The sequence below is a fragment of the Salminus brasiliensis genome, chromosome 1 (assembly GCF_030463535.1).
Source record: "Salminus brasiliensis chromosome 1, fSalBra1.hap2, whole genome shotgun sequence".
NCBI classification, from domain to species: domain Eukaryota; kingdom Metazoa; phylum Chordata; class Actinopteri; order Characiformes; family Bryconidae; genus Salminus; species Salminus brasiliensis.
The window spans coordinates 29,509,753-29,537,473 of record NC_132878.1 but is presented as its reverse complement, the minus strand read 5'-3'; the positions used below and the strand labels follow the sequence as shown (position 1 = coordinate 29,537,473).

General features: G+C 43.2%; 1 protein-coding gene across 1 annotated transcript; it reads left to right on the top strand.

The window, feature by feature from the left end:
• Nucleotides 1–1,009: 1,009 nt before the first annotated feature.
• On the top strand, nucleotides 1,010–26,466 carry LOC140574639 (5-hydroxytryptamine receptor 1E). Its single transcript, XM_072694505.1, has 2 exons — nucleotides 1,010–1,289; nucleotides 22,565–26,466. The coding sequence occupies exon 2, from the start codon at nucleotides 22,632–22,634 to the stop codon at nucleotides 23,742–23,744; it is 1,113 nt and encodes a 370-aa protein (XP_072550606.1). The 5' UTR covers nucleotides 1,010–1,289; nucleotides 22,565–22,631; the 3' UTR covers nucleotides 23,745–26,466.
• Nucleotides 26,467–27,721: the final 1,255 nt, after the last annotated feature.

The window sequence follows — 27,721 nt, the reverse complement described above, 5'->3', positions numbered from 1 at the left end:
CTGCATGCAGAAATCTGGTTCTTCTAGACGTTGAAAACCTGAAGTGTTTTATCCAGAACACATTTTTCTACATCCTACAACACTGGATGTAGATAACTGGTTCCTCTGGAAGGTTAGCAGAAGTATCAAGTAATGAAGTACAAATACTTTACTTTACTTAAGTAGAAATTTTAGTTATCTATACTTTACTGGAGACTTTTTTACTTCTAATCCTTATATTTTCACGCAATTATCTGCCCTTTCTACTCCTTATATTTTATTCCGGTTTGTTTTCCTTCCAGTTTGTCCTTATTAAAAATAAATTCATGAATTAAAAACCCTTATCCAGATAAATCTCGCCACCCGGAAAGTGTGAATTTGATTGTGGTTGGATGAGAAGCATAAACCTATACCATTCTGACACCCTATTGGTTTGTAAGCAATCCACCGCACCTGCAGATGTCACGTCACACTCCAGCAAGGACACAACAGACGTATGTAGCCTATTATGAAGATTTTTGGAGGAGGTGGGGTAGTGCACTATAGGCCCCTGTGGCACGGCCTTAGATTTTGGCCTTACATGACTTTTTTTTTTTTTTTTTTTTTACTTTTTTACTTGAAATAGTTTTGAAACCAGTACTTTTGCACTTTTACTTGAGTAAAAAAAAGCTTCAGTTAATACTTCAACTTGTATAGAAGTCTTTTTAAACCCTAGTATCTCCACTTCTACCTGAGTAATGGATGTCATTGCCTTTGATACCTATGAAGGTTGGCTAGTGTTGCTCCTTGAACTGAAATGTACTACTAGAGCGTTCAAGTGTTCAAACATGAAGCAGAATTCAGAGATTCACAGAAGTACTCCTCTCAGGTGTGCTTTTCCCGTCTCATAAACCTCACACAAAACACACTAATGAAAGGGCTGTTCCGTGTGATTCAGAAGGTGTGTGTGGGCTGGGCTCAGTGAGCAGCGCCCCCTGCTGGCCGTGCCCGCTCTTCCTCCTCCAGTAGCACAGCGGCGGTGGTAGCAGCAGCGGCAGCAGCAGCAGCAGCAGCAGTAGTAGTGCGCTCGCGGTACAGAAAGCTCGGTAAACCCGACAGACCGCGACACGGGGGGCGCGAGGACAGACAGGTGCGCGAGGATTTCTGTCTACGGATTTACGGCGCGCGGTGCTGGCTGTGTGTGTGTGTGTGTGTGTGCGTGTGTTTCTGTGTGTGAGGAAGATGAGGAGAAAGAGGAGGAGAGCGTGATGGACTTCTGGACGTGTTCTTCCTCCTCCGGACTCGCGCTCGTGCACGGTGGACACACACAGGTGAGCTGAAGTTCCGTCTCTGCTCCCGTCACGGGGCGCGGATGGGGGGGATGCTGTTGCTCAGGACAGGTGGAGGGGAGGGGGTGAAGGTGACTGGTTCTAATAGAGAACCATGACAGCTACAAGAAGGCGTCAGTGAAACAGTTCTTGCCTCTTATTTCTTTAAGATCCTCAATAGAACCGTTAAAAAACAGGTTCTAGATAGCGCAAACCAGTGTTTAAAAGAACCCTTTTTTTAGAACTATCTAACAGATCTAACACACACCCTGTATCAACTGCCAAACTCAAGCATGGGTCTACATTCATCAAGGATCTTTAGTAAAGGCAGTAGTCTTGTATAGAACCATGACAGCAGATGCGTAAAGGGTTCTTCACACTGATGGAAAACATTTTGTAAATGGTTCTACGTAGAACTTGCTACCAAATAGCACCAGAAATGGTCAAAGAACCCCTTTTTCATATAGGAACCCTTTTGCTATAAAGTGTTTATGGTACTGAATAAGGCTAGAAACCTCCTAAACATGCAAATTCACCCACAGATAACAAAAAAAGTTCTCTATGATGAAGAACCAACCGTAAAAAGATGAGCATAGAGTCAGAGAAGCATTTTTCAGTACTACGTAGAACCTTGTAGTCTTGCGGTAAGAGTAGGAGCTGATATTCTGCGTCTGTCAAATGTACTTAAATGCACACTCATAGCAGCAGGGTTCTGTGAAGTACTTCAAATGGTTCTTTGATCTGGAACAGTAGCATTTCTGACTAAAAGGGGTTCTTTAACCTTGTGTTTCAATATAGAACCATTTCAAAATGCCAAGAACGGGTGGCTCAGCAGACTAAGACGGCCAGAGAACCACGTGTTTGAACCCTGGGTTATGTTGCATTGCCATCCGCAGCCGGAGCCCAAGTGAGCACAATTGGCCATGTCCCCCTTACTGGCACAGGGATCCAGGGAGCGCTTTCCTCCGAGCACGACATTTCCTATCCCCCCCCCCCACACACACACACACACACACACATCCTGCCCTCTCTGACATCATCTTACAGAAGGACCATTTAGGGCCCAACACGTTAGCCATACGATTTAGCTAGCATGCTACTTCTTAGTCAGCCGAGTTACCCCACTTCACACTGTGATTTATCTAGTGGTTGTTTTTATTTGGAAACCCAGTTATCTGCTGATCTTGCACAAGGTTAGCTCGATAGCGGATAGCAAGTGCACGATAACTAGCTTTACCTGTAGCAACTACAGTATCATATGGTTGAACTTGCTTTATCCAGATAAAAGCCTCTCAGCAGTGATCAGTAAATGTCTTTAGATAAATTTGAATCTGGCATATAAGTATAACAGTCGTGTGAAGATGGACAATTCATCACATGCGTGATTTTAACCAATGGAACAGTCAGGGGGGTAGGATGTGTCACGACACCGGGACATTGCAGGTGATGGGGAAGGCACACAACTACATTTAGTAAGTTCTCCATTACAGAGAACTCTTTCACCAGAGAAAGGAACCAATTTAGCGGATTTGAGTCAGTGTGGTTCATGGCTGTTGTTGTTGTTTTGACTCTAATCATCAGATACCGTTCCTGCTAAAGCCATTTGTATTTTGAGGGAATTTTCTTTGAAAGCAAGTACAAAACATTCTGGAAAAGAGGGCAGCCCATAATACGCCCCGGTTCTAGGCGATGCTGCAGCATTAAAGGTAGGAAACAGAAGATTTGAATAAGAAGCTGGTAAATAAGACACCAGTTGGCTACAGTGTAAAACTAACATGGCCTGGGTGATTTGGGGTGATGAAGGGGGCAGCTGGGTAATCAGGACTGTTGGCTGAACTGTTGCTTTAATGTCAGACTGCTGAGCCTACCCACACCTCCCCCCCCCCCCCCCCCCCCACCCCCCGCCACCCCGGATTGTGCCAAGAACCTGCACATGATCAGTGTGACCGACAGCAGCCGTGTCACTTCCTGTCACACCTGTGTGAAGTGGAGGTGTCAGCACTGATACTAAGCACTCAGAGAGAGAGAGAGAGAGAGAGAGAGAGAGAGAGAGAGAGAGAGAGAGAGAGAGCGAGAGAGAGGACAAGACATAGGAAAACAGACAAGATGAAACAAGAAAGAAAGAGGAAAGAGAACGTAAGGAGAGGGAGCAGAGAGAGAAAGGGACGAGAGAGCAGGAGTGTGAGAGAGGAATGCGAGAGGGCGAGAAAAAGAGAAGGAGAGAAAAACAAAGAGAGGAAAGGGGAGACGGAAAAGAGAGAGAGAGCGATAAGGAGGGAAAGAGGGTTCAAAAGTAGAGAGAGAGAGAGAGAGATTGTGAGAGGAGCATAAAAAAGAGAGGAAGGCACAAAGACAGTGAGATTGATAATTTGTGAGAGAGTGTAAGAGAGATCGAGAGGAAGAGGAAGGTGCTATAATTCTGCCTCAGATAGAAAGTGTTAAAGAAAATGTGTGAGTGTGTATGTTTATAAGGCTGACCTGGGTCAAATCCTCAGCCTACTCAATGTTAGCATTACTCATAGCAGAACACGGTCTCTCTCTCTCTCTCTCTCGCTCTCTCTCTCTTTTAAACACACACACACACACTCCACAGTGAGCTCACAGAAACAAAAGATGCAAAGAAGAAAAGCTGAAAATCTGTCGGTCCCCTCTGTGCCGTCTGAACCCGCATGAACAGATGCTCCCTGATTACCGTATGTTTTACTTTGTTAAACTGTGCTTGGGCAATATGGCCAGACATTAGAGAAATTAGCTAGAACATCTGGGCAGTGCTTACGGAGCTGATGCTGGTGTCGACTGTATAAACATGTCTGATCATACACCAACTTGCCACTTTATTAGAAACACCTACCTTGTGCCTACACTCACTGGCCACTTTATTAGAAACCTCTGTCTTGTATGTCCACTAACTGGCCACTTTATTAGAAACCCCTGTCTTGTACGTCCACTAACTGGCCACTTTATTAGAAACCCCTGTCTTGTACGTCCACTCACTGGCTACTTTATTAGAAACCTCTGTCTTGTGCTTCCACTCACTGGCCACTTTATTAGAAACCCCTGACTTGTACATCCACTCACTGGCCACTTTATTAGAAACACCTACCTTGTGCTTCCACTCACTGGCCACATTATTAGAAACACCTACTTTGTACTTCCACTAATTGGCCACTTTATTAGAAACCTCTATCTTGTACGTCCACTCACTGGCCACTTTATTAGAAACACTTACCTGTTGCTTCCACTCACTGACCGCTTTATTAGAAACCTCTGTGTTGTGCTTCCACTCACTGGTCACTTTATTAGAAACACCTAGCTTGTACTTCCACTCACTGGCCACTTTACTAGAAACCCCTACCTTGTGCTTCCACTCACTGGCCACTTTATTAGAAACACTTACCTGCGTGCCGCAGTGTGATTAAAGGGAAAGTTTTGAGGGCTGTGTAACACGTGCAGCATTCCAGCACTCTGACACTTCAGGGATTTGGGAGAGGAGCACTCAGAGTCTTCCTGACGGGTCAGTGTGTGTCTGGACCAAGCAACAGCAAGCACAGATCCCCTGGAAGCAATAGTGTATATCTGTCTTCTCCACATCCAGACTGTGGGGGTCGTGGAGGGTGGAGGACGAACGAAAGGACGGGAACATGCTATCAGATCCGCTCGGAGCTCAGAGCAGCCCGCTGCCGATTAGCTTCTGCGATAAATGTTATTGCGTTTCCCTGCAGCATTAATCGAAACCCCCTGGTCTGCATGTAAAGAGCCCAAGCTAAAGAAAGGCAGGGGGATATAAAAGTCGAGAGAGAGAGAGAGAGAGAGAGAGAGAGAGAGATGTACAGTGGTAAACGAAAGCCATCCTGCAGTCCTTGCATGATTGCTAAACTGGCTGAACAGCGTAACTAATTTGTTTACCAGTACAGGATGTGTTTCCACCTGGATGGCCAGCTTTTCATCCACCATGACCATCAGAGACTAGCTTTGACCATCAAATCAGCTGGTCCTGAGCAGGGAAGTGTCTGCTTTGACACTTTTGATAAAAATCGTTAAGACCCAACACTTTTCAAAAAGTACCAAAAGACTTCTCCATCTGTAGCGTGATGCTGTCATGACTTTTCCCTGCTAGCTTGTTACTAAGTAGTGAGCTAACGGTTGCACGGCTAACAACCACATAAATAAAGGCTACAAAGCATGTATCACAAAATTCATGCATCCTCTGTTCAAATTCCATCAGCCTTGCTGCCTTGCTGATTAGCACACTGAGACTAGCCTGGCTAGTTTGTATCGGCTAGGATCCAAAAGATACCTCTAAGCTTAGACGCTACTAAATACAAAAGTCAGTATGGAGACCACAATAGTCCCAAGGCCCAAGTACTCTTGGAAGAGGTGGGTATTTCGTCGGCATTTGATGGACAGCGAACAACTCTGCCATTCAGACACCCAGGAGTTCCACCAAGTTCGCTCCACCACTTCAGTGCCAGGACAGAAAGCAGTCTGGATGCTTGTCTTCCATGGATCTTAAAGGACGGCAGGTCAAGCCGAGCCAAACTTGAAGCTCAAAGGGCTCTTGACCATTGCCAGCAAAAGCTTCCCTGTTCTCCTTGTTGTTCCCTGCTGACAAATCCAGCTTTTGCTGGTAGCTGGTCTTTGGTGGTACTAATGCTACATGCTATGCCGTTAAGCTAGCTGACTAAACAGCTCTTGGTCTTGGTCTTGGTCTTGCCACGCTGGTCATGCTGGTTAACCTGCTTGTTCATGTTGGTCTTGCTGGCCATGCTGGTCTACCAGCTTGGTTTTCCTGGTCATGCTAGTCAGCCAGCTTACAGGTCAACCAGCATTGTCAAGCTTGATCATACTGATGGTCTAGCTTGTTCTGGTTGATAGTGCTTGTAGACCAGCTAAACCATCAAACAAAAAAATATACCCTTAGCTGGTTAATCATCTTAAGCTGGCCAGGCTGTTTTTTTTCCCATCAGAGCCTTAAAACGTTCAGGCCACAGGTGATGATTTAACCTTGCTACCTAGTAAACCCCATGTGTTAGTTACATTAGGCTCATAGCTCCAGAATTAACTGGTGGGGTATAAGCTTCCACAACTTTGTAGGTGCATTGGTTTTGTAGCTCCAGTGCTAAAACATAAGACACCAAACATGTCTTGGTGGGTTGGAAAGCAGAATTTGGAAATGAAGTGTGTTCTTGCTGCTTTGTGACAACAACAACTGTTGTAAAAAGCACTATACAAATAAATTTGACTTGACTTGACTTCTTATCATACATTCCATGCTCATGTCTAATTAACACGTAATTCAAATTGTAATGTAATTGTAATGTCAGATTGAGTTGTACTATCCCTGTCTTTTGTTGAGCAGATTGAGTAGACCTCCACAGTGCAGGCTAGAAAAAGTAAGTAAGCATTGCTTCAATCATTGCAAGGCATCCAGGTAGCACGGCAGCCCCAAACGATAATGCTCACACCACAATACGTCACATCTACAATGAGGTTTTGGTATTGGTTTTGTAATGTTCTTTTTCAACCATAGCGTTGTGCATTTGTGCTACAAAGACAGCCTTTATACTGATATACAAATATGGACAAAAGTATTCAGACACCTGCTCATACATTGTTTCTTCTTCATAATCTCTGTGTGAGCTCACTCCATATATATTTCTGCGGCGTGATTTTGACAAGTGTTGCGCTGAGAGGTTTGTTGTTTAATTTTGTGACATTTCAGCTTTTCACTTTAGTTTCAGTTGACAGCTTGGAGAAGAGGGGGATACTGAAACAGGACAAAAATATGGCATATGAAAGCAGAAGCAGCCATCCTGAAGTCCTTTCTTTCGTTCTTTTGGCAAGTTTGTAAAACCCAAACAGATGATCGGTCCTGAAGAAGTAGAAATGTGAGGAGAAACTCATCTTATACTCTTTGTTTTGGCCGCCGGGGGGCTGAAAGGGGGCTCCAAACAGCCCGAGGAGAAACACCCCAGGGCCGTAAACAGACCGGCAGGCTTTTAGTATCAGACCAGTAGAAAAGCAGAGAGAGCAGTTCAGCTCTGATCGAGAGCCTCCATGCATCTACAGCTTTCAAAGTCACACACACACACCTGGCCATGTGTGTGTGCTGTACCTTCCTACCACTTAATGTTAAATCTGTTTCTCTCTCTTTCTCATTCTTTCTTTGTCACTATTTGTCTCTTTGTTTCTTTCCTTCTCTGTTTCTCTCCCCGTCTCTTACTTCTGTCTGTATCTCTTGCTTTCACACAGTCTCTCCTTCTCTCCTTTCTTTCTCATCCCTCTGTTTATCTCTCTGTCTTTTTTGGAGAGCGGAGACTGCTTTGAGGGCCGTGAGCAAGGGCATGTACCACGCATAAATTACAACAATGTGGTCTGTCAGCCAATTTCAACAAAAGCTCCTCTTCTTAATTGATAAAGAGCAATTGCTTTCTAAATGGCTTTATGGTGTTAGACTATGTGTGATCAGTCTGTGTTCATTTTAATTGCACAGTAGATATTTAACACAGCAATCGATATGAAATCAACATGGAGATCATACAAGACATGGTTCTCTAAGCATAACAAGAGAAAAGAAATAAATAAAATAAATTAAGTAAAATAAAGAAATAATAACTAAATGAAGAAATCATCATCAAAAAATCATCAAAAAATCTAATTAACAGATTAAATGAGTTACCTTCCACTGCATTTGCACACTCATTGTAGGGACTTCCTTAACATCTTTTATTTTGAAAAGCAGTAAAGTGAGGAACAGTTCTTAGACATTTAAATGTAGAGATGGACTGAATGGGCAATTAGTTTGGAGACGGACTGAGTGGACGGTTAGTGTAGGGATGGACTGAATGGGTGGTTAATGTAGAGATGGACTGAATGGACGGTTATAGTGTAGAGACGGACTGAATGGACGGTTAGTGTAGAGATGAACTGAATGGACGGTTAGTGTAGGGTTAGACTGAGTGGACGGTTAGTGTAGGGTTGGACTGAGTGGACGGTTAGTGTAGGGTTGGACTGAGTGGGCGGTTAGTGTAGGGTTGGACTGAGTGGACGGTTAGTGTAGGGTGGGACTGAGTGGACGGTTAGTGTAGAGACAGACTGAGTGGACGGTTAGTGTAGGGTTGGACTGAGTGGACAGTTAGTGTAGGGTTGGACAGAGTGGACAGTTAGTGTAGGGTTGGACTGAGTGGACTGTTAGTGTAGGGTTGGACAGAGTGGACGGTTAGTGTAGAGATAAACTGAATGGACTGTTAGTGTAGGGTTGGACAGAGTGGACGGTTAGTGTAGAGATAAACTGAATGGACTGTTAGTGTAGGGTTGGACCGAGTGGACGGTTAGTGTAGGGTGGGACTGAATGGACGGTTAGTGTAGGGTTGGACTGAATGGACGGGTAGTGTAGGGTTGGACTGAGTGGACAGTTAGTGTAGGGTTGGACTGAGTGGACGGTTAGTGTAGGGTGGGATTGAGTGGACGGTTAGTGTAGAGACAGACTGAGTGGACGGTTAGTGTAGGGTTGGACTGAGTGGACGGTTAGTGTAGGGTTGGATTGAGTGGACGGTTAGTGTAGGGTTGGATTGAGTGGATGGTTAGTGCAGGGTTAGATTGAGTGGATGGTTAGTGCAGGGTTAGATTGAGTGGACAGTTAGTGTAGGGTGGGACTAAGTGAACTGAGTGGACAGTTAGTGTAGGCTTGGATTGAGTGGACGGTTAGTGTAGGCTTGGATTGAGTGGACGGTTAGTGTAGGGTTGGACTGAATGTAGGGTTGGACTGAATGGACGGTTAGTGTAGGGTGGAACTGAGTGGACGGTTAGTGTAGAGACAGACTGAATGGACTGTTAGTGTAGGGTTGGACTGAGTGGACGGTTAGTGTAGGGTTGGACTGAGTGGACAGTTAGTGTAGGGTTGGACTGAGTGGACGGTTAGTGTAGGGTTGGACTGAATGGGCGGTTAGTGTAGGGTTGGACTGAATGGGTGGTTAGTGTAGGGTTGGACTGAGTGGACAGTTAGTGTAGGGTTGGACTGAATGGGCGGTTAGTGTAGGGTTGGACTGAGTGGACGGTTAGTGTAGGGTTGGACTGAGTGGATGGTTTGTGTAGGGTTGGACTGAGTGTAGGGTTGGACTGAATGGACGGTTAGTGTAGGGTGGGACTGAATGGACGGTTAGTGTAGGGTTGGACTGAGTGGACGGTTAGTGTAGGGTGGGACTGAATGGACGGTTAGTGTAGGGTTGGACTGAATTTACAGGTAGTGTAGGGTTGGACTGAATGGACGGTTAGTGTAGGGTTGGACTGAATGGACAGTTAGTGTAGGGTGGGACTGAATGGACGGTTAGTGTAGGGTTGGACTGAATGGACGGTTAGTGTAGGGTGGGACTGAATGGACGGTTAGTGTAGGGTTGGACTGAATGGACGGGTAGTGTAGGGTTGGACTGAGTGGATGGTTTGTGTAGGGTTGGACTGAGTGGACGGTTAGTGTAGAGACAGACTAAATGGATGGTTTGTGTAGGGTTGGACTGAGTGGACGGTTAGTGTAGAGATAAACTGAGTGGACGGTTAGTGTAGGGTTGGACTGAGTGGACGGTTAGTGTAGGGTTGGACTGAGTGGACGGTTAGTGTAGGGTTGGACTGAGTGGACGGTTAGTGTAGGTTTGGACTGAGTGGACAGTTAGTGTATGGTTGGACTGAGTGGATGTTTAGTGTAGGGTTGGATTGAGTGGATGGTTAGTGCAGGGTTAGATTGAGTGGACGGTTAGTGTAGGGTGGGACTAAGTGGACTGAGTGGACAGTTAGTGTAGGCTTGGATTGAGTGGACGGTTAGTGTAGGGTTGGATTGAGTAGACAGTTAGTGTAGGGTTGGATTGAGTGGACAGTTAGTGTAGGGTTGGATTGAGTGGACAGTTAGTGTAGGGTTGGACTGAATGGACGGGTAGTGTAGGGTTGGACTGAATGGACGGTTAGTGTAGGGTTGGACTGAGTGGACAGTTAGTGTAGGGTTGGATTGAGTAGACAGTTAGTGTAGGGTTGGATTGAGTAGACAGTTAGTGTAGGGTTGGATTGAGTGGACAGTTAGTGTAGGGTTGGATTGAGTGGACAGTTAGTGTAGGGTTGGACTGAATGGACGGGTAGTGTAGGGTTGGACTGAATGGACGGTTAGTGTAGGGTTGGACTGAGTGGACAGTTAGTGTAGGGTTGGACAGAGTGGATGGTTAGTGTAGGGTTGGACTGAGTGGGCTAAATGTCTGTTGACAAACAGCAGCTTTCTAAAAGACTCAATAGCTACCTCATTTTGTGAAGCTTTTTCAGACTAACACATCTTCACCTGGGCAAGTCATCCCTTTCTCTGCACCTGACAGCAGATTTATGCTGTGTGTCCGGTTTGTCTGCCATGTGTGTGTTGCCTCACTAAAACTGATTGTTAATCAGAGTGAGAACTGCAAGATGTTTCAGTAGGCTGCTGTAAACACACTGTAGGTGACTGAGTGTTCTGTACTTGCCCACATGATGTAGTTCCAAGTTGATGTAGCAAAAGTGCACAAGTGGCTACACACACTTATGAGCCAAGTCTACACACAGATGATGTGAAAACATACTGGAATTGGTCTTTTACGTTACAGTAAAAAATACATATACATTTTTCAGTATGTTATGACTTTATTCAATTTCTGACATACCTAAAAATACTTGACATACTTTTTTGACATATTCCCACATTTCATGATGACTGGACCACAAAAATGCTCCAGGATTCTTGGAATACAGTCCCTTTACGTTATCTACATTCCTGTAAACATTATAAAAGTTTCTAATGTTTCAAACAGGGTGTTAATAGCTTTCTAATAGCAGCAGGGGTGGTGGCAGATGCTGTGTTCTGAGGTTGGAGGTCTGCACTACAGTCAAGTTTCTCACACACTGTCTAATGTAAACATCCTGCTTAAATCACCACAGATCGCAGAATCTCACCTCTCACATAGAAGGTACAGACATAGTTGATGACAGGATCATACAAGGCCTGCAGCCTTTATCTTTTGTCATATTAGCAGACTAATGCGTGCTCTGTTCTTTGTGGTTAGCAGAAAAGCTGTTTTCTATTCTGTCTGTGCTCTACAGTTTATGCCTGCTATGTATTTCAGGCACTGCCCTAGATGAGCTGACTGCTGCCTACAGCGCTCAGTAGTGGAATTATTAGTCGAGCGGTGAACTAGTTGAATAGTCTATTACAGCAGACACCAACACTGCTCCTGGAGGCCAGCTCTCCAGCACATTTTGCGGATGTTTCTGCCTCTAGTACACCTGACACAACTATCTAACTTATTGGCAAGTCTTCACTGAGTTAAATTAGGCATTAAAGTGGGGGGGGGGCAGAAGAAAAGGAGGCCTCCAGGATCAAGGTTGGGCACCTCGAGTCTGTTCCTAGTCCACATACAGACACAGAAGCGAAAGTATATGTCACTTCATTCTGCTGCTGAACCAACTAGCCTCTCCTGCCGGCAGCACTCAACTGTAATGTATGATTTTTTTAGAGCTCTATTGTCCACTGAGGCATTATGTGGATCATAATTAATGCTGTGGTGCTTTGATCAGCCTGAAGTGTAATGGTGTGCTAAACAGAAAGTTGAATTATGCATGTGCCCCCCCACCCCCCCGCCATCATCTGACCATCACTGATGGCTATTAATGCTTAATGAGGCTGTTAGCATAAGCTAATCTCAGAGCCACGTTCACAGTGTCTCTAGATTAATAATGATTAATAAAGTCATCTGTGGTGATCAGTGTGGAAAACAGCAGACTAATAGCATAAAATTAATTAATTAAATAAATAAATACATGGATGAAAATCACAGGTTCACACAGAGGCCTCAGCAATCAGCAATCAGCTTTAGCCTCTTTTTTTTTTTCTTCGAACAGGAGCTGCTGTTTTAGGGGGAGGGGTGTTGCCTTCATCATTTTAACAGTAAATCAGCCTCCTCTTGCACTTTCGTGGATGAATAATACTTACCAGAGTAATAAAATAATCATAACTTGCTAATGGCTCTTCATCCTCCACTGGAACACTCATCGATCTGGCTTTATGTACAATCTTTCATGTGGGAGCAGCTGTCTATTTTCGTTTTGGTGTCATTGCAGGTCACATGTAAGAGATTTGTTCCCTGAAGAACACTGACTCCTGCACAGAGCAGGGGGTAGCCAAGGACCTAGCACAATGCTAACAGTCTGTTGCAGAGTATGACCACCAGATTCACGCAGTATGTTTTCATATAACTACAGTCTCTCATTAGGGTTGCATATTAGGGTGAGGTTTAGAATCAGGGTTAGGTTTATAGGAGGGAATTAAAGTAAATTGATCAATTAAAATGCTGAATATCAAATCTAAAGCATCTAATTGATGGTTATTATGGTGTATTATTCAAATACATTTCTACGGTTATTTTTAGGAACAATAAAAATTACAAAAGTAAAACCTTACAACCAGAATAAAAAAAACCCAGAATAATAGAACAAAATAAAATGTGCGTATGAGGAGACAAATAAATAAATGACACTAAAAGACAACTAATGAAAAAGTAACACTTCCCATCGATCATGCATTCACAATGCTTCATAAATGAATCAGTGAGGTGCTACATGACCCACAAAATACCCCACACTGTGTGTCATAAGCCTGAACAGTTGATCCCAAGGGGTTATAATGATGTGTATAACACGTCATACAGTCAGGCTCCATGACGCATTACAGCATCTGTTCATATGACTACTGTAAACACCAGTGTTGTAATGCTAGTGCTGCTTGGACAGCGATACCAGGACACCTACACATTACACCTGTAGAAGCTTTTTTTGACATCCCATTCTAAATCCATAGGCTTTAGTATGGAGTTGGTTCCCCTTTGCTGCTATTACAGCTTCCACTCTTCTGGAAAGGACTTCTGGATTCCCACACACTCCAAAATCTTGTAGAAGAACATTTGTGAGGGCTGACACTGATGTTAGGCAAGAAGGCTTGGCTCGTAGACTCTTTTCTAGTTCATCCCAAAGGTGTCAGATGGGGTTGAGGTCAGGAGTCATGTTCTTCTACACCAAACTCACCCCAACCATGCCTTTATGGACCTTGCTTTGTGCACTGTGGCAGAAAGGGGCCTTCCCCAAACTGTTTCCACAATTGGAAGCATACAGTTGTGCAGAATGTCTTATTCATTCCAACCCTTTGCATATGGCTATGCAAAAGCATTTCTCCTTACTGGAATTAATGGGTCTAGGCCCTGAAAAACAACCCCATAGCATTATCCCTCCTCCACCAAATGTTACAGCTGGCACAATGCAGTCAGGCAGGTGATGTTGTAGGTGACGGTAGCATCCTGTTACAGTACCACACTGGAATTCGGTGAGTTCTATAGAACCACCCATTCTTTCACTAATGTGTGTAAAGGCAGACTGCATGGTTTGCTGCTTGATTTTATACAGCTGTGGGAAAGGGACTGGATGAAACATATGCATTCAGTGATAAAGAAGTGTGTCCCAATACTTTTGTCCAAATAGTGTATATGTAAGCACTGTGCAATGTGTTGTTTTTTTTTTTTAGTTTAAAGAAACCTGGATATTAATGTTATAAAAACTTAATTCTGGATATTAATGTTATTAGAGCTTCATTCTGGATATTAATGATATTAGAGCTTCATTCTGGATATTAATGATATTAGAGCTTCATTCTGGATATTAATGTTATTAGAACTTCATTCTGGATATTAATGATATTAGAGTTTCATTCTGGATATTAATGATATTAGAGCTTCATTCTGGATATGAATGATATTAGAGCTTCATTCTGGATATTAATGTTATTAATGAACCTCATTCTGGATATTAATGTTATTAGAGCTTCATTCTGGATATTAATGTTATTAATGAACTTCATTCTGGATATTAATGTTATTAGAGCTTCATTCTGGATATTAATGTTATTAATGAACTTCATTCTGGATATTAATGTTATTAGAGCTTCATTCTGTATATTAATGATATTAGAGCTTCATTCTGGATATTAATGATATTAGAACTTCATTCTGGATATTGATGATATTAAAGCTTCATTCTGGATATTAATGTTATTAGAGCTTCATTCTTGATATTAATGATATTAGAGCTTCATTCTGGATATTAATGTTATTAGAACTTCATTCTGGATATTAATGATATTAGAGCTTCATTCTGGATATTAATGTTATTAATGAACCTCATTCTGGATATTAATGTTATTCGAGCTTCATTCTGGATATTAATGTTATTAATGAACTTCATTCTGGATATTAATGTTATTAGAGCTTCATTCTGGATATTAATGTTATTAATTAATTTCATTCTGGATATTAATGTTATTAGAGCTTAATTCTGGATATTAATGATATTAGAACTTCATTCTGGATATTAATGTTATTAGAGCTTCATTCTGGATATTAATGTTATTAGAGCTTCATTCTGGATATTAATGTTATTAGAACTTCATTCTGGATATTAATGATATTAGAGCTTCATTCTGGATATTAATGATATTAGAGCTTCATTCTGGATATTAATGTTATTAATGAACCTCATTCTGGATATTAATGTTATTAGAGCTTCATTCTGGATATTAATGTTATTAATGAACTTCATTCTGGATATTAATGTTATTAGAGCTTCATTCTGGATATTAATGTTATTAATGAATTTCATTCTGGATATTAATGTTATTAGAGCTTCATTCTGGATATTAATGATATTAGAACTTCATTCTGGATATTAATGTTATTAGAGCTTCATTCTGGATATTAATGATATTAGAGCTTCATTCTGGATATTAATGTTATTAGAACTCGGTAGAATTTGGTCATTTTGTAATCATCTTCATATAGGAATGCTGAAAAATGATCTGCGTTCAGGCTACACTCCCTGTTGTCTTCAAGGTTTTGAGCTCATTCCAGCATGTTTTGTGTTTTCAGAATTGTCTTTATGTGCATGTACCGTAAATATCAGCTTAGTGAAGCAGTTGAAGCACTCTCTTAGTGGGGAAGGAAATTGAATTCTGTGGTTATTTATGAGTCCCGTTGTTCATTGTGTGCTGAGTTCATGTTCGGCATTCCTACTGTTGTGTCCTCTGCTCCACATTTCTGCTTTTAACAGTGAATACATGTTGTTGAACTAACCAGGGTCATTTACGCTTTTACATAATGTATTTTACCCAAAGGTACCTCCTGTAATAGAACCCTGCTTCTTCAGCTCCAACTACTTTCTGCCTTGGCTGAGTCTTTAAATGGGGTTCCTCTGTACTGTTTGCCAGTTTATTATATGAATTGTCCATTCCAAATTAAATGGAGAAATTAAATAGGGAGCCAGTCTCAGTCTTTTATGTCCTATGCTGATAAATCCTGGATGTACTAAGAAGCTCCTCTATAGTTCTAGAAGTTGCTTAGGAAGTAAGTTCTTTAGGAAGTAGTCTGAGATGCTTATTGTTTGTGTTGCATCAAAAGCTAGAAAAAAGAAGCCCCAACCCCAAGCTTTTATTTTCCAGCTATTGAATATTAATGTCATAAATCATTTACTGTGTCTACTATGTATATTTTCATCTATTTTGGACTGCTTGTGTTTGATAGTGTGGTGAATGCGCTATGATTTCTGAACTGCTTGGTTATCTTGGACTTCTATCTTCTATCTATTTATGGAGCCCTAACACAGAAAAGCAGTGGCAAAAACAAAAGATAGAATGTGGATCAAATATAATTATAAATAAAAATATGACTGAAAAATATGGCTGGATTGGACCCCAATTCAGATTTACTGGACCTGATCAGGACGTCCCTAGAGCACCTTTATTGGGGATGTGTTTAGGATGCTCTAATCGCCTAAGAACTTTCTACTGGAGATCTACCACCCTGAAGAGTTCAGTTGCTCCTGAAGGCCTCCATTATCTTGATCAGGTGTATTAGATTCAGGGTGGAGCTAAACTTTGCAGGGTGGTAGATCTCCAGGACCAGAATTAAGCAGCCCTGTATTGGCACAAGTAGTGCTGCAGTTCCAATGCAGAAACCTCAAGTGACAGCTGCAGTTCTTAGAACATTTTATTCAGACTCCGAGCATCATCACGCTCACACACCCACCAGCGTAAACTCACAGCAAGGTACAAAGCACCTTGTCTTCAGAGACAGGGGCGCGCTTATTTTCTCCAGTGCTATCGCTGCCAGGCTGCCATATTACAGCAGCTAATTACTACAATTATCCCACAGAAACAACAGCCTCCTCCTCCTCCTCACTGTAGAACAGTGTGGCCAGGGTCAGTCCAGCCCCTTCTGGACACACTTTCTTCAACCGTGTGCTAAATCTGGACAGTCTTACAGCTGCTGGTTTGAGCATGTTTTCTGGAACTGTAATCGGTGGAGACAGTTTTATCGCTGAACAAAATCGAATTTATCTTTTTCTCCTTGTAAACCAAAAACAATTGGTCAGCTAAGTTTAGAAATCCAACGTACGCAATTAAATAAATCACGGCCACACATTTTTTAGATTCCAAAAAGAGGACATTTGGGGAGAAAGAGGACATTTGGACACCATACTGCAAATTATACAACCATAAGCAATGGTTAGTTGTTAGTTCTAGTCAGGGTCTAGCGCTCATACACTGATAAACTTAAGTAGTCTTTCAGTTCAATGGCAATGTGCCAACCAGCTAATTCCTGATTATTGCATTCCAGTGTCATGCAAAATGGCGTTGTTGAACATGTCACGCCCATGCCGCTGTGCCCGCCCGCCCTAACTGAATAACCTGGGTGCATGCGGTGCATTACGAGTAATTCTCGGCAACCGGCAGCTGGCACTAGCCCTACTTAAATACACCAGCCCACAGGTGTAACACATTAACCAAACAAAGAATAGTCACATGACAAACAATCAAAAACCAAAATGGCGCGGAACCCCAAGAACCCCTCGCAAAGCTCTGGATCGCCAGAATACGTATCCAGAATGCCCATCGGATACGGACTGGTGACTTGGCGGGAAAGACTAGCGGGCTCCAACGAAGTCTGTACTAGATTCGTGAGCCCTTGGATGTCACCCACTAGTTGGGCGACTAGCTGCCGTTGGTTCGCCGGTTGCTGCCTCAGGCAACCAACGGCCTCAGAAACACTCTGTAGAGTTCATGTTGGTCAACAAGCCTGGTCATGCTTGTCGTGCTATTCAACCAGCTTGGTAATATAGGTCATGCTGGTCAATCAGCGAAATCGTGCTAGTCATGCTGGTTATGCTCAAACAAAAACATTCTCTTTGCTGGTCAAGAGCTAAGCTGGTGAACGTGAGCTGACACAACCTAAGCAATTCTCGGAATATTTACTGTACACAGTACAGTATGTCTTTTAATGGAGCGTCAATAGTCTCAGAATTTTTTGTATCCGTGTGCATGCAAACAGTTCAGTTTACCCACTGAAGGATGCACTTCCCTTAGGGAGGACCGGGACAACTCCCGGTGGGCTGCTATGTGTGTGGGCCGCTGAAAGCAGCTGCTGCTAATGTAGGCTCATATTAAATCAATGGAGACCACCAGACAAACGGCAACCACCGCTGCACAAATGCCAAAGCATAATGATAACAACCAGAGAGAGTAAACCCTGAAGACTAGCTAGAGAGAGATGAACTCCAAAAAGTGTGAAAGCAAGGTGTTGGGGGGGGTCCAAGACCTCCTATTTAACCCTTTGCTTCTCTTGGGCCCAGTACTCACTCCATTATATAGCCTCAAAATCTATATTCTCAGCAGTCCCGAGAGGCACAGACGTCATAAGTGTAAGCCTCAATCTTTGGTAGGATGTCCCTCTCTCTACCCCATCCCTCAGGACTAGCTGACATAACTGACATGGTGCTTAGTGTTTTCCTCCAAGCGGTGGAAGCCCATGCTAGCCTTCGCCCTCCCAGTGCTGGTAGAACCGTAAAAATGGAAATGACTAAAATGGGGGGAAAATAGTTTTTAAAAATGTAGGAATAAAATCTCCCTAGACAAAAAAATCCTGAAGGCTGCTTTGCGGCCCATTTCCCACACATCCAACAAGACATTCACTGTGCTGTACCACCTCTTCTCAATCCATGAATCCCGTCACACACCCTGCAAATATATATAGCCCCATCATCCTCATGCAACACCATTTGCAGGAGTCTGCAAGTTACTACAACCTTAAACATGCAAGATGACTCATTTTATTTATTAGTTATTAGTAAATACATGCATAGCAAAGCCTGCAGCAATGACACCACACCACAGGGTGGCGTTGCAGCAAACTAATTCAGACAGGTAAACACCAGCATGTCAATTTTAACTTAACCCATTACATCAGACACCTCTCTCTCTCTCTCTCTCTCTCTCTCTCTCTCTCTCTCTCTCGTTCTCACTCTTTTCTGTTTCATGTCCCTGTCTTTTTTTTTCTCTCTCTCTCTCTCTCTCTCTCTCTCTCTCTCTCTCTCTCATTCTCACTCTTTTCTGTTCCATGTCCCTGTCTTTTTCTCTCTCTCTCTCTCTCTCTCTCTCATTCTCACTCTTTTCTGTTCCATGTCCCTGTCTTTTTCTCTCTCTCTCTCTCTTTGTAATGACAGAACAGCCGTCTGTTTAATCTGATATTTTGACAGTCTATCGCTGTGAGGAACTATGAGTTTGGGGTGCAGTTCAAACACTCTGATGCATGAAAACAGAAACCGATGAAGCAGCTTCTTCTCTCGTGTACAGAAGGAGCGATATGTGTGTGTGAGTGAGAGAGAGTGAGGGAGAAATGGGTTTATTTACAGCGTATCCTGGAGACACAGGGTATCTTATCATTCTATTATCTGAAGTGGCTTTATCTTTCTCTCTCTCCTACACACCCACACACACTGGTTCTCGCTCTCGCTTCAACATCTCTCATAGAGACAGACCAACCGTCTCACTCTGTCACACACTCCCTCTCTACTTCCACCCTGTGGATGATCTGTGAACCTTTATTTAATGAAGAAGAGCTTCATTCACTTCTTCATCCATCTCTGGTTCTGAACATTCTGGACAAAAGACAGAACTGATGATGATGATGATGATTTTGTCATGATTTTACATTTAATTTCTGTCTCTGTGAAAATCAGGCTTTTTCAATTGTTACGCTTATTATTGCTGTTGCACAAAAACATTGTATCTTAGCATTATAAACAATTTTAATTTTAAACTGCAGAAACTCAGCAAATCCCTCACCCAATTCATCAACCAAACCTCAGATATTCTCAACAGATCCCTCACCCAAAACATCGACCAAACCTCTGAAACCTTCAGCAAAACCAATAACTAAATCCAAGAATCACAAAACCTAAACCAATCTCCAGCCAGCATGTCCCCTGTATTCTTCAGTAGTATGTTTCCACATTTACTACATTGTACCCATGTCTCTTTTTCTATCTTCACTTGTGGCTGTGTCCCATTCCCTCCTAGACCCCCCCCCCCCCCACGCCTTGAAACCTCAGAAACTCAGCAAATCCCTCACCCAAAACATCAACCAAACCCCAGAAACCTTCAGCAAACCACTCTGCCAAACCATCAACCAAACCTCAGATACTCTCCGCAAATCCCTCACCCAAACCATCAACCAAACCTCCGAAACTCAGCAAATCCCTCACCCAAATCTCAGGAACTCAGCAAATCCCTCACCCAATTCATCAACCAAACCTCAGATACTCTCAGCAAATCCCTCACCCAAAACATCAACCAAACCTCAGAAACTCAGCAAATCCCTCACCCAAAACATCAACCAAACCTCCGAAATTTTGCAAATCTCTCACCCAAACCATCAACCAAACCTCAGAAACCCTCAGCAAATCCCTCACCCAAACCATCAACCAAACCTCAGAAACCCTCAGCAAATCCCTCACCCAAAACATCAACCCAACCTCAGATACTCTCCGCAAATCCCTCATCCAAACCATCAACCAAACCTCAGAAACTCAGCAAATCCCTCACCCAAAACATCAACCAAACCCCAGAAACCTTCAGCAAACCACTCTGCCAAACCATCAACCAAACCTCAGATACTCTCCGCAAATCCCTCACCCAAACCGTCAACCAAACCTCCGAAACTCAGCAAATCCCTCATCCAAACCATCAACCAAACCTCCGAAACTCAGCAAATCCCTCACCCAAATCTCAGGAACTCAGCAAATCCCTCACCCAATTTATCAACCAAACCTCAGATACTCTCAGCAAATCCCTCACCCAAAACATCAACCAAACCTCAGAAACTCAGCAAATCCCTCACCCAAAACATCAACCAAACCTCCGAAATTTTGCAAATCTCTCACCCAAACCATCAACCAAACCTCAAAAACCCTCAGCAAATCCCTCACCCAATCCATCAACCAAACCTCAGATATTCTCAACAGATCCCTCACCCAAAACATCGACCAAACCTCTGAAACCTTCAGCAAAACCAATAACTAAATCCAAGAATCACAAAACCTAAACCAATCTCCAGCCAGCATGTCCCCTGTATTCTTCAGTAGTATGTTTCCACATTTACTACATTGTACATTGTACATGTGTCTCTTTTTCTTTATCTTCACTTGCGGCTGTGTCCCATACCATCCTAGACCCCCCCCCCCCCCCCATCCTTGCATGACCTTGGCTGAGTAGCCTGCAGAGGCCTGGGCAGGCACACAGTGACAGCTGCTCCTGAAATATTCCACCTGCCTTTAATGAATAAGCCTCTGCAAACAGCATGGCCATAGCACAAGGAAAGGTCAGTGTGTTCTGCTTTCTACTGCACGAGAGACCTGCTGTGTGCGGTGCAGCAAGGAAGAAATGCTTCATTTGAGAACCAGAGTTTTAACCTTTAAGCACGCATACACACACACACACACACACACTTTTATTTCTTGTAAGGATGGGTGCCCATCTGGTTGGTGGACTATTCTCACTCCAGCAGTGGCACTGAGGGGTTTAAACACTCCAGCAGCACTGCTGCTATATATATATATATACCACTCTGCAAAGAACATTAGAACATTAACCCCAAGAACTAAACACAAATGGTTTTGACTCTCAAAATGTACAAACACGCGTGCACAAACACACACACACATTACAGCAGGCCACTTCTGAAGCCTGAGTGATTATAGAACAGTTTGATTTGTGTTTAATGTGTTTGTTATAGTTTACTGTGGCAGCAGCACACAATGGTACAGCTGCCATCAAAAAGGCATTAGAGACCGGGAGAAGCTGATAGCTTTCATTTCCCCTTAAACACACTCACACACACGTTGAGCACTTAGTCTCTTCCACTGTCTAGTGCACAGAGCAGCTGTTTGTTTTTGACAGTGTCTGATTGTTTTCCACTCCAGCGCATTCTGTGTGTGTGTGTGTGTGTGTGTTATGGTAGGGGGTGTACAGCAGTATACTTGCTGTTGATGTTGTTTTTTTTTGTTTGTTTTTTTTTAGTGTGACCACAGCTTTATACACAGTGCCGTGCCCTAGAAACACAATCACATTTTTATTTGTTGAACCCTCCCAAACACACCTCTGACACAGAATATAGTCAATCAGCCAGGTTTGATGTTTGAGGTCTTCAGTCTTACACTGGAGCTATGAGGCTAATGTTGCTAACAAACAGAGTGCAAATTATACGACGGCAACCAAAAAGGAACTAACTCACAAAAACAAAACATGGTAAATTATGCTAAATAATTAGCATTACAGTTATTGTTGATACTCCAACTTATTCCTATTGACACTGTTCATTAAAGCTCTTCATTGTGCACATTATTATGGGGCATCATCTTAAGTGGAGAATTACTGAATGGTAGACCTTTAACCTCTTAGACCCTGCATGTAAGCCCACTATATTACTGTCAGAATTAACTTAAGATTCATAGGCCTTAAAATTGAACCCTGTGGGACTCCTGAGTTTCATAAATGATTAATAAACCAAGTGTTCAAGAAGTTAAATGTTATAATTCCCAAAAAGAACATCATACTGGGAAATATTCTAAGTAATCTGCCTGTGTAATTATTCCATTTACTAATGACTGTTGGTATAACTTAGTGGGTTTGGTGTGAAATTTTGGTTCACAGTAGGGTACTCAACCATTGCAATGATTATTTTTATATCCATAAAAAAAACAGAGTTTCAGGCATCAGGCCTGATGGAACTTTTAGAGGTTCCAACAGTTGGTCCAACAGTAACCTGACTTGGTACGTTTTTCTAGAACTGTGTTTCCTTTTCCTTTTTAATTGAATGAACGATGTGTGTTTGTGTCTCCCTCAGGGCGTATAATCAGTGCCCCCTGGTGGCCAACAGTGGCCTGGCAACAGTCACCCGAGCTGGGGAAGAGATGGAGCGATACCTGTGGGAAAGCTCCGGCACACCCCCTTCACTCAATGGCACCAATGCCACGTCCACCCCAGGGGCAGCGGCTCGTGCCGGCCTAGTGACGGAGCGCCTAGCAGTGGTATCTGCGCTGGGCTTGCTGGCACTGCTGACCGCTATCATGAATGGCGCCGTCATCACAGCCATCTTCACCACGAGAAAGCTCCAGCTTCCAGCCAACTACCTCATCTGTTCTTTGGCCGTCACGGACTGCTTGGTGGCGGTGCTGGTGATGCCACTGAGCATCCTGTACATCGGCACGGAGACGTGGTGCCTGGGCCAGGTGGTGTGCGAGGTGTGGCTGAGTGTGGACATGACCTGCTGCACCTGCTCCATCCTCCACCTGTGCGTGATCGCGCTTGACCGCTACTGGGCTATCACCAAGGCCATCGAGTACGCCAGGAAGAGGACCCCCCGCCGCGCGGTCACCATGGTAACCAGCGTGTGGGCCATCTCCATCTTAATCTCTGTGCCACCTCTGTTCTGGCGGCACCGTGCAGAAGGTACCAACGGAACGAGTGAGTGCTTCATAGAGCACGACCAGGTTGGCTACAGCATCTACTCCACTTTCGGCGCCTTCTACATCCCCATGACGCTCATCCTTATCCTGTACTCGCGCATCTATAGCGCCGCCAAGACACTGTATCAGAAGCGTGGCTCGTCACGCCACCTCAGCAGCCGCAGCACAGACAGCCAGAACTCACACCTCAACCACTGCCGGGTTACTCACGCCTTCTGCGTTTCTGACCTGTCCACATCCGACCCCACCATGGAGTTCGACCAGCTCAACATCGACCCGCTGGCGGACGAGCGCAACCAGATCTGTAGCTCCCGCGAGCGCAAGGCAGCGCGGATCCTGGGCCTCATCCTGGGGGCCTTCATCGCCTGCTGGCTGCCTTTTTTCATCAAGGAGCTGCTGGTGGGCCTGAAGGTGCTACACCCGTCCCGTAAGGTGTCGGACTTCCTGACCTGGTTGGGCTACGTCAACTCGCTGATTAACCCACTGCTGTACACAAGCTTCAACGAGGACTTCAAGCAGGCGTTTAAGAAGCTGCTGGGACGCAAGGAGCACACATGAACACAGCTTCTGGTGGTGATCTGAACGTTTAGGCACCCCTGTTTAAATAACATGTATTGTGTAAATATGTGAACAAATCTTCTACATTTTAGACAGAATTTCTATTTATTTCTATTTAACGCTTCAGAAAAACATAAAACGTTGGATTTACCTGTTTCACTGTTTTGATAGACTAGGTTAGATCACGGCTCAGCTTGTTTTTGTTTTTTTAAGTTAAACATTTTTTACCATGTAAACATTTTGATTTACCAAACACAAACCCATTTTGAACAATAAAAGAGATTTGTAAAAATGAAAGAATTTTACAAATGTTAATCAAATGTTAAAAACTGAACAGTGTATACAGACTTTTGCAGGAATGTGAGAAAATGAGCTGCAAAACAACTGGAATCAAGTACTTAATTTGATATGGGGGCTCGTAGTTGGTTGACTAAGAGAAATTTCACAAGCATAGTATAAATCGACTCCTGTGATTTTGTGAGGAAAACTGCAAGTCCCAGAAAAACGGAGATCAGAAAACAAACCAAAATGGCATAAATATGCCAGATTTTTGTACATTGCAAATTTTATGTTTTATTTTCCAATCTGTTAAATTCAGTAAAAACAGTGATTGTGTATTTAAATATGCAGAAGTGTGTCTCTATAGAGGATGTGGTTTATTCACACTTACAGCTATACGTGGATTTTGAGCAGGCGTGCACAAACATTTGCACAGAGCTGCAGGGAACGTTTAGAGAAATACCAAATGTACTGTTTCTCGACTTCCTGTGGATCTTCCTGTGCCCAGCATATTTCAACGGCTCTTACTGCAAATGTTCGTAACAGTTCGTAACAGTTCTTAACAGTTCTTACTGAAAATGTTGTCGATAAGACACATAAGTCTGATGTGACAAGCCTAACACAGCTAATATTTAATCATGGGAGCTGTGCTAAGTGCTTAAAATAGACGTAATCGACTTAGTGCACTTGCTTACGTGGTTTCTGAAAGTGATGACACAAATATCAACTAAACATCACAAAATAAATCAGAATCAGAATCTCGCCAAGTGTGAGCAACACAAGTATGACATGTAACAAACACACAAACTGTTTTTTACACTAAGAGAGAAAAATACACTAAATTAAGAATAGAATAAGAACAATATGTTTTAAAAAGTACTAAAAGTAATAAAGATCTGTTAAAAAAATAACTGTTTACAGATATAATTATTTAAACAGTTACAGAAAATTAACATCTGTACAGCTGTGCAAGTTGTGCATGTTATTTATCAACTTGTCTGCACTCTTATTTATGTAGCTGTTTATAAGTAACTGTCGGACAAATTGTTGTGTCTAAAGTTAGCTTCTTTGGTTTCAAGGCTAATGTAGCTAAAAAGTAATGGACGCTTATACCCCACCAATTAGCACTGGAGCTACAAGGATAATGTAGCTAATAAGTAATGGAAGCTTATACCCCACCAATTAGCACTGGAGCTACAAGGCTAATGTAGCTAACAAGTAATGGACGCTTATACCCCACCAATTAGCACTGGAGCTACAAGGATAATGTAGCTAAAAAGTAATGGACGCTTATACCCCACCAATTAGCACTGGAGCTACAAGGATAATGTAGCTAACAAGTAATAGACACTTATACCCCACCAATTAGCACCGAGCTACAAGGATAATGTATCTAACAAGTAATGGACGCTTATACCCCACCAATTAGCACTGGAGCTACAAGGATAATGTAGCTAACAAGTAATAGACACTTATACCCCACCAATTAGCACTGGAGCTACAAGGATAATGTAGCTAACAAGTAATAGACACTTATACCCCACCAATTAGCACCGAGCTACAAGGATAATGTATCTAACAAGTAATGGACGCTTATACCCCACCAATTATCACTGGAGCTACAAGGATAATGTAGCTAATAAGTAATGGAAGCTTATACCCCACCAATTAGCACTGGAGCTACAAGGATAATGTAGCTAACAAGTAATGGACGCTTGTACCCCACCAATTAGCACTGGAGCTACAAGGCTAATGTAGCTAACAAGTAATGGACGCTTATACCCCACCAATTAGCACTGGAGCTACAAGGATAATGTATCTAACAAATAATGGAAGCTTATAATACAGTAATACAGTGTCAGAAACCACATAAGCAACAGACATCACCTAAGAACCTGGTTTAAGAAGAGTGTGTGATGATTTAACCGTGCAGTTAGCATCATGCAAATTGATGAGCATGCTTCCATTGCTTGTGCTTCGTAGTTCCACTAAAGCAGCACATTTCAGAAACGTAAACATGTCTCATCTAAGGGGGTAAGACAGGAGGGATCGGGATACATTTGACATTTCTCTAAACTCTGGAACTGAACTTTCACATCATTCTCACCACAGTGCTGATGGGGGAGCACAGAGTGAGGGTCATTGGGTTCCGTGCATTAAAACCCCAAACCCTGCGGTAATTCACACACCACCACTGAATCCACCACTGTCATCCTGAAAACAACAGTACTAATGCAGCAGCCCCAATAAACAGTTTGGGTCTGTGTGTTAACTCAGCTAACACTCAGGGTGGCGTTGTTCTACAGTTTCTGACTGGATCTCACCAAGAAGGCCTGGATCAAAAGTTCATTTGAATGATGAAGGTTGAGGTTTGGGTTCCTGTATTCTGCCTATGATATCATGTGCTGTGTTACCACAAGTGAGCTGTGTTGGACTTTTTATCCAAACAAATAAAGAACAATTCAAATTGCTTTCATGCTGTTTGACACACACACACACACACACACACACGGTGTTGTTGCTGAACACATTATTTTGATATAAGGCAGTATAGAAATGTATTACTTTAGACAAGACTATCATATTCAGCATTAGTGTTGGACACAGATGGAATTTGGCCTCCACCTTTAACCCATCCGTGCACAGCAGTGCAGTGAGGTAAGCGTATGTGCCTGGAGTGGTGGACAGCCATTGCTGTAGTGTCCAGGGAGCAGGGAGATCGAAGGGCCTTGCCCAAGGGTCCAGATATTGAACCCACAGCCCTGTCATCAATAGCCTGGTGCGCTAACCGCTGAGCCACCACCGCCCCAAGCTCAAATCCTCCTCAACAAATGTTAGTATGTAAAAGAAATTAGTGATAGAGGGCAAGATTATTCCTTTAATTATTAAAACTGCATTCCTCAGCTGTAACGTCATCAAAGGATACCGCTGAAAAATGCATTCTTTGTTTCGGAGAAATCATAGGACACGACTGGTGTATCCTTTAAGACCTTCAGTGATTCTCCAACAAGATGCTGCCGGGGAAGTGTGTGTGAAGCCATGGAGCATCAATTTGAATGTTTTCTAACATGTCTTTTTAACGTGTTGCCATGGTTAAATGCTGAGGAGGAGCTTTTGAATACCGGTGCTAGCAAGATCTACAAATAGGTCTTTTTCATAATGCCATGGGTTTTCGGCTGGTGTTAAACTCTGCTTCACTATTGTCACACCTATTAGCTGAAGATGGGAAAAGGTAGTGGGCAGTTAGAGCGCCGGGCCATCAATAACAGGGTTGTGGGTTCGATTCCCGGGCTTGACAAGCTGCCACTGTTAGGCCCTTGAGCTCTCTGCTCCCCGGGCACTGGAGTTGGCTGCCCACCGCTCTGGGTGTGTGTGTACTCACTGCCTCTAGTTCATGTGTGTGTTCACAACCACAGATGGGTTAAATGCGGAGGACACATTTCACTGTACAGTGACAAATACATGCAAACCTTTAGCCTGAATGAAGCTGTGTGTTGGATATTCACGACTCATCTAGTAACACTGGCAAAATCCCGACCAGAAACCGAAGGAAGTAAAGATCAGGAAGGGGGTTTGTGTATAGTGTGTAGTTGACCCTTGAGATGGATGACGAGGGCCACCAAGCTAGCTTCTGCACACGGCAAGATCGTCGTGAGGCTCTGTAGCTCGAGAGATGTACAGCAGGTGGGTCTTGCTAG